This window comes from Miscanthus floridulus, chromosome 6, assembly GCF_019320115.1.
Source record: "Miscanthus floridulus cultivar M001 chromosome 6, ASM1932011v1, whole genome shotgun sequence".
Lineage (NCBI taxonomy): Eukaryota > Viridiplantae > Streptophyta > Magnoliopsida > Poales > Poaceae > Miscanthus > Miscanthus floridulus.
Genome location: NC_089585.1, coordinates 127,954,820 through 127,961,048, shown reverse-complemented (window position 1 = coordinate 127,961,048; position 6,229 = coordinate 127,954,820). Strand labels below are relative to the sequence as shown.

General features: G+C 54.7%; 1 protein-coding gene across 1 annotated transcript; it reads right to left on the bottom strand.

The window, feature by feature from the left end:
- Positions 1-1,057: 1,057 nt before the first annotated feature.
- On the bottom strand, positions 1,058-3,684 carry LOC136459555 (uncharacterized). The gene is made up of 2 exons (XM_066459397.1): positions 2,840-3,684; positions 1,058-2,630 (listed from the first exon to the last, which is right to left on the bottom strand). Exons 1-2 carry the CDS (start codon positions 3,164-3,166, stop codon positions 1,998-2,000), a joined length of 960 nt encoding a protein of 319 aa, XP_066315494.1. The 5' UTR covers positions 3,167-3,684; the 3' UTR covers positions 1,058-1,997.
- Between the last annotated feature and the right edge of the window lie 2,545 nt (positions 3,685-6,229).

Below are 6,229 nucleotides of genomic sequence, written 5' to 3'. Positions count from 1 at the left end.
GAAGGAAACAGTTGTGCCTGTCCTGAAGAGGAAGCGGTGGATATGAAACGGCGCTAAGCCCTACTAATAAGACCAGTCTCCGTGGCAGTAAATGAGGTGCCATCTAGGCAAATCTGATGACGTGGCAGCGTATTTACGAAGAAAGAGAGGAAACTCGTTTCATGCTGATGAAACGAGCACGGCTCGGTTACCTACGTCTTGGAAATGGAGCGACACGCCACTGAGGGAGGCTCGTTTCATCATCAGGCGAGGGAGGCGATCCCGTGCGGAGACATGGCGCAGTGTGGCTCCAGTGGAGGAATGGTGCACGCTTAGTCAGCTTGTTCGGCTATGGCCGAAACGACTGTGGATTATTACTGTTGGTTGGTTTGATGTAAAAAAAATATTATTCTTGATTCGTCCTTTTGCGCCGCGCCGTCTCCTGCAGTACGTGTCAAAGCTGAGCACAATAATCTGCAGCACGTGTATGACATACTCCTATCTGAATATGCAGCAATACGTGTGTGAAAGCTGAGCGGTTTGCTAGTACTCGATTTGAAAACAATTACAAATGGCTACACGATTCATATGATATATTTGATCACAACATCATGCAGCAATTAAATTCTTTAGCTAGCCTTGGAAATAGCAAAATGAAACCTTGCAATCTTGAGGTTGTTTTGTTCAGGGTTTCATTCCACTCTCGATGGTGTGGCAGTTTTGAAAACAGTACGATGAAACTAGCCATTGAGACGGGCCCTTGTTTAGTTCTCCAAAAGTGCATTATATAAAAAGAAGATTCATCGTCACATCAAACTTGCGGTACATGCATGAAGTACTAAATGTAGACGAAATCAAAAACTAATTGCACAGTTTGCTTTAACTTTGCGAGACGAATCTTTTGAGCCTAATTAGTCAATGTTTGGACAATAATTCACAAATACAAACGGAATGTTATAGTGGAGAATCGTGCACTATACAAAGTTTGCAGGTGCAAACTTTGCCGAACTAAACGCGCGCCCCTGGCCTGATGCACACGTTGCTCGATCGTCCGGCTTTTGTTTCCTACCATACCAGTAGTTTGATTGATCGAGCGAGAGCACCTGGCCGTGGGAAAGGAGGCCATGATGGCTCGCCTTTTGCCGGCGACGGTGAGGCGAGGGCGAGGCGATGGATAATGGATCCATGTCGTGTCGCCGATGAGGTTGTTAGGCTCTGTCAAAACGAACCAAAGGCGTGCCGAGGAATGGCTTTGGCTGCCGTGGTGTGGACACGAGATCGAGCTGCAACTGATTTGCTAGGTTAATTAAAGTAGTAGTGTCTTAATTAACCAGTGTAGTTTTCGTATAGATGCCATGCCAGCCAGACAAGAGCCGCTGGGTTGGACCCGTGAGGCTGAAGCTGAGAGCTTTGAGAAAGCGAGCGAGTGAATGGGAGAAGTGTAAGCAGGACAGAAGCAACGACCAAAGTTTTCCGCGGGGATGGCAAGGGGTCGGTCCAACCTAGGCCACTTTCTGCGCGCCCAGGCGAACAAACAAAAAGCAACCTTTCGATGCGCAGCTGCGAGTGTGCCGCCGATTCCTGAGCCAAAGATCTCTTGGCTCTTGCTGTGTGTGATCGATGGATCAGTTGCCTCCCTCTCCTCCTCTTCCAACTCCAGTACTCCACCTCTCTCTCAGTCTCATCCCCATCATGCCTCCTCCTTTCATGGCAGAGGCGCAGACGCAACAACGAGACAGGAACAGCATCATGGCCAACCAAAATGCTGCGACACCGCAGGCTGAGGCTCCATCACAGAGATGCGATAGAGAAGAGGGACAACAACAGGCTATTGCTAGCTAGGGATACTGCTAGTACGTACGTATTTGACTTTGCTTGTACTACCATGCAAGTAAGCAAGCAACGAGCATCATTCATTCGTTCATGTGAATTTGTGATGATGATGATCTTTATGCTGGGACTGGTTGAGCTCCGAGGCTGGCTCGATCGGGGGCAGGGCACGAGGTGTGATCGATCCATCAATGGCTGCACAGGTCGGAGAGCTCCTTCCTGCCCTCGACAATGTCGTCCAGGAAGTCGTCCAGCTGGCACACCAGGCTATCGGTGCCGGTACGGAGCACGTTCAGCCACGCCTTGAGCTCCTCCACCTTGTCCTTGACGCCGCCGCCGCCCTCGCACTTGCGGCCCGTCGCGGCGGCGCGCTCCACCTCCTCCCGCGCCGCCTCCACGGCGGCGCGCGCGCACCGGAACTCGCACATCATGATCCCGGGCGCGCCGCCGGGGCCTTCGGACTCGGCCTCCTCCGCCATCCTCTGCTGCAGCATTGCGATGGACGCCATGAAGCCGGCCCCGGCGTCCGCGCCGCCGGCGTCGTCGTCCGCGGCGCACGGGCCGCCGCCGGCCGCCGCGGCCGCGCAGGAGACGGCACCGCTGGCGAGGATGAGCAGGAGGAGCGAGCTCGCGTTGTGCAGCGCGTACAGGAGGCCACGGAAGCCGTTGAAGCCCGTGAGCCTCGCGGTGTCCGTGGCGCGCAGCAGCAGCCGCTCGTCGAGCTGCAGCGACAGCGGCGCGATCCTCGCGTCCGACAGCGCGCGGTTCTCCTCCTCCGCGGCCATGGCCTCCCTCCTCGACACGGAGATCGCCCGCAGCACCTGCGCGGGAAGCGCCAATCAAACCATTAACAATAGCGATGGATTGATGAACGACGATGATGCGCACCACAAACAGAGCCACGAGCGTTTCAGTCTCTCAGATAGAAAGAAACAGAGCAAAGCCATGAATGAAACGGAAACGATCGATAGTTCATGAGACGGGATCGATCCATCGCAGGACGCTTCAACGGAAGGAAGGAAGAACCAACCTGGCGAGTGGAGAGAGGGGAGGGATCCTGGAGCCAGTCATCGAGCGCGGCGGCGGCGCAGGAGGCCGCGGCGCAATACCGCTCGACGGAGGCGAGGCCGAGCTTGACGGCGAGGCAGGCGTCCCAGAGGCGGGCGGTCTCGTCCATGTACTCGTCGAGCCAGCGGCCGCCCGGCGGCAGGTGCAGCTGGCCGACCATGAGCGTGAGCTGCGAGTGCAGCCCCCTGAGCAGCGCTGCCGCCCGCAGCAGCGCCGGCAGCGACGACAGCCCGCCGGCACGGCCCAGGTCGTCCAGCCCGCGCGCCAGGGACCTGAAGAAGGCGTTCATGGCGTCGTCTGCCTCTGCCTCCGCCGCCGCCGCCGAAGACGCCGCACTGTTTGAATTGGGAAAGGAAAGCCTGCTCGGCTCGCTATATATAGCTAGGCGGGTACTAGCTAGCAAGAGCTCGGCGCACCGGCACGGCAAGAAAGAAGAGAAGAGGGGGAGCAGCAGCCAGCAAGGGAGGGGAGAGCAGAGCACGAGAGGGGCAGCCGAGGCGACAGACACGGGAGGGAGGAGTGCAGCTCGGAGCAGCGCAATGATGCGTGTCTAGACGGGATGGGGAAGGGTGATGATGATGAGGAGGGACGGAGGCAGAAGCAGCGGCAGCAGAGGCAGAGCCATGGTCGCGGTCGCGGTCGCGGCTGGCTGCTCGACTCGATCACTGCCGCTCTTTGTCCGCAGTCATCGGTTTGACCGCATCGCGCCGCAGCTGTTTACCACCAAAAAAGCGGTGTGGCTCCTTGTCAGCCAAGTGGGTCCCTTGGAGGTTTCCTGCTTGGCGCCATTCGTTGAATTTCCCTGTCCTCTTTGCCTGCTTATTCAGGTCCCTGTCTGTGAATCTTTTGAACTTTTCATTTATCATCAGGGATTTCTCTTTCTTTCTTTTTTTCCTTTTTGGAAAAAAAGGATTTTACTTTCTTAAACTGGTTTTAGGAGGGCAGGTCATGTTTATCATAAGAGTTAATATTGTCCTTCCGAAATGATGTAAGGTCTGTCTATTTGGTACTCGAGTAATCTGTTTGATCTGATCACTCAAGCAATTTTAGAGAACAAATCACACAAATGAATCCAAAACAAAATCTGTGTGAGCTGTCACTCAATTTTTTCGCCACTATTCATCTTCTTCCTCCCGCCGCCCGTCGCCGCCCAGTGCCCCGCCAGCACCTCGCACAGCTCCGGCGGGACCCTCCTGCCACCGACGTCATCTTCTCCAACTCCGGCGAGCTCGGCCACCGCTATCTTCTCCCGACTCCGGCCGGCACAAATCACAAATCACAAGAATTTTTTTTTTCTACGAAAGGACAAGGACAAAAGTTGAGGGAGATGTTCGTCGAAACCCTAGCCACCGCCGCCAGGCATGCACGGTCGCCGAGATGCGCTTCCGGTGGGGCGCAGGCGCGGTCCGCCGGGGACACTTGGCACCGCCGTGGGGATGTGCGGAGCCGGAGCGCGGGGGCAGGCCGCCGCCGCTGCGAGCGCGGAGCCTGGTCGCGCGATCAGGGACGCCTCCAGGGGGAGCGAGCGCGAGCCGCCGGAGAGGCGCCGCCGCTGGTGGCTCGCGGGGAAGCGAGGGTCGCGGCCGCGCGCCATATCGTCGGCTCGGCGCAGGCACGGGCGGACGCGGGTAGCCGGCGCGCAAATCGGACGGCGGGCGTAGGAGATGGGAAAGAATCGAATGGCTCAAAATTCGTGTGATGGATTCCTCTAAATTGCTTGAGTCAGGTCTAGCTTTTACCAAAAAAAATATTACTCTCCTGCAGTGCAGGATTCCTGGAGCTCCTTGGGCCCTGTTTAGTTCCCTCCCAAAATATTAAATTTTTTAAGATTCTCTGTCACATCGAATCTTTGGACGCATATATGAAGCATTAAATATAAATAAAAAATAGAACTAATTACACAGTTTAGACGAAATCCACGAGACGAATCTTTTAAGCCTAATTAGACTATGATGGGACACTAATTGCCAAATAACAACGAAAATGCTATAGTGTCATTTTGCCAAAAATTTCGACAACCAAACTGGCCCTTGGATAGGTTTCTCTGGACCAGACTTGTCCAGCAAGGTTTATTACATTAAGCAATGCGATATTTAGTACCATCAGTCCCCCAAACCTTGCGTTATTCGATTCTATCTTAATCTTATACATACTGCCACCCCTTTATTCCCTTAACCCCCTTTCCAACTCAGAGATGCAAATCTTATCCTGCCAATGCCACCACCACCACCAAAATTCGTCCACAGTTCACTCCGGCTCCTGTTGGCAAGGAGCTATACGACTTGTGGAGACAGGAGCTTTGTTCGCTGGTTGGTTTTTGGGCTGATAAACTCGGTTGGTGCTGGTGTGTTGTGAGAGAAAAACACTGTTGGTTGGGCTGATAAGCCCTAGTTAAAACCAATAAGCGAATAGGCTGAGATCTCTCCAGAAATGCTGGTGATGCCGATCGGATTAGTCCAAATAATCATGCTTATCGTCGAAGTATTCTTTTTCTTTTCTTTTCCTGAAAGACCATCTTCGAAGCTGCCTTTCACAAAGGGACTTGCAGTGCCAACATATCAGCCAATTCATTCTCTTCTCCATATCGAAACATGATCGATCAGTCTTCTCTTGTAGGAAAAAGAAGGCCTGAGCACCACTAGCTCTCCCTGTCTCCCCGGACTGGAGGAGCAGTAGCCCGACATGCATGGGATTAGCATGGTTCTCTGGTCTCTGATGTGAGCACCAAGAGTTTTCGTGTTCCCGTCCCGTCAGGCCCGTCACACGCGCCTGCTGGAGAGAGGCATGCAGTTGCACTGGTAGTAAACACTCGTAGCCTCGCAGGTACTCCTAGTAGACCGGAGCAGCGGACACGCATGATCACGGCGCACGCCATGGCAGGGCAGGCCACGGCAGCGGAGCTCCCGAGCTTGAGGACCGCACTGGAGGGCAGGTTTTCTTGTCCAGGCCCGTACACCTTGTCTGTGTTAAGATCGATGTGAGTACCTTTGTGTGTAACCCGTATATCTAGATAGGCTCCTCGTCTTTCTCAGTAGATGCATCGCAGCCGGTGCCGCGGTGTAGAAGACGTCCAGCGCCGGTGAGATGAAGTCCAATGACGCCGGCGATGTCCTGCAGGGAAGACGGCGGAGTCGGTGGGCCATCCCGTCGCTGGCAGCAGCTCTTTAGATCGGTATTAGGGTTCCTGTAGGTGGGTGTGGCGGCTCCGGTCAACCTCGTAGTCTAAGCCCTCACTCCCACCTTCCTTTTATGTGTGCTGTGCGACAGGGGCCCTTCAACCGAATTAGGGTTGGGCTCCCCCGATCAGGGAGTAGAGATAGGGCCCAATAGGCCGTTGGGCCTATTGGTAGAG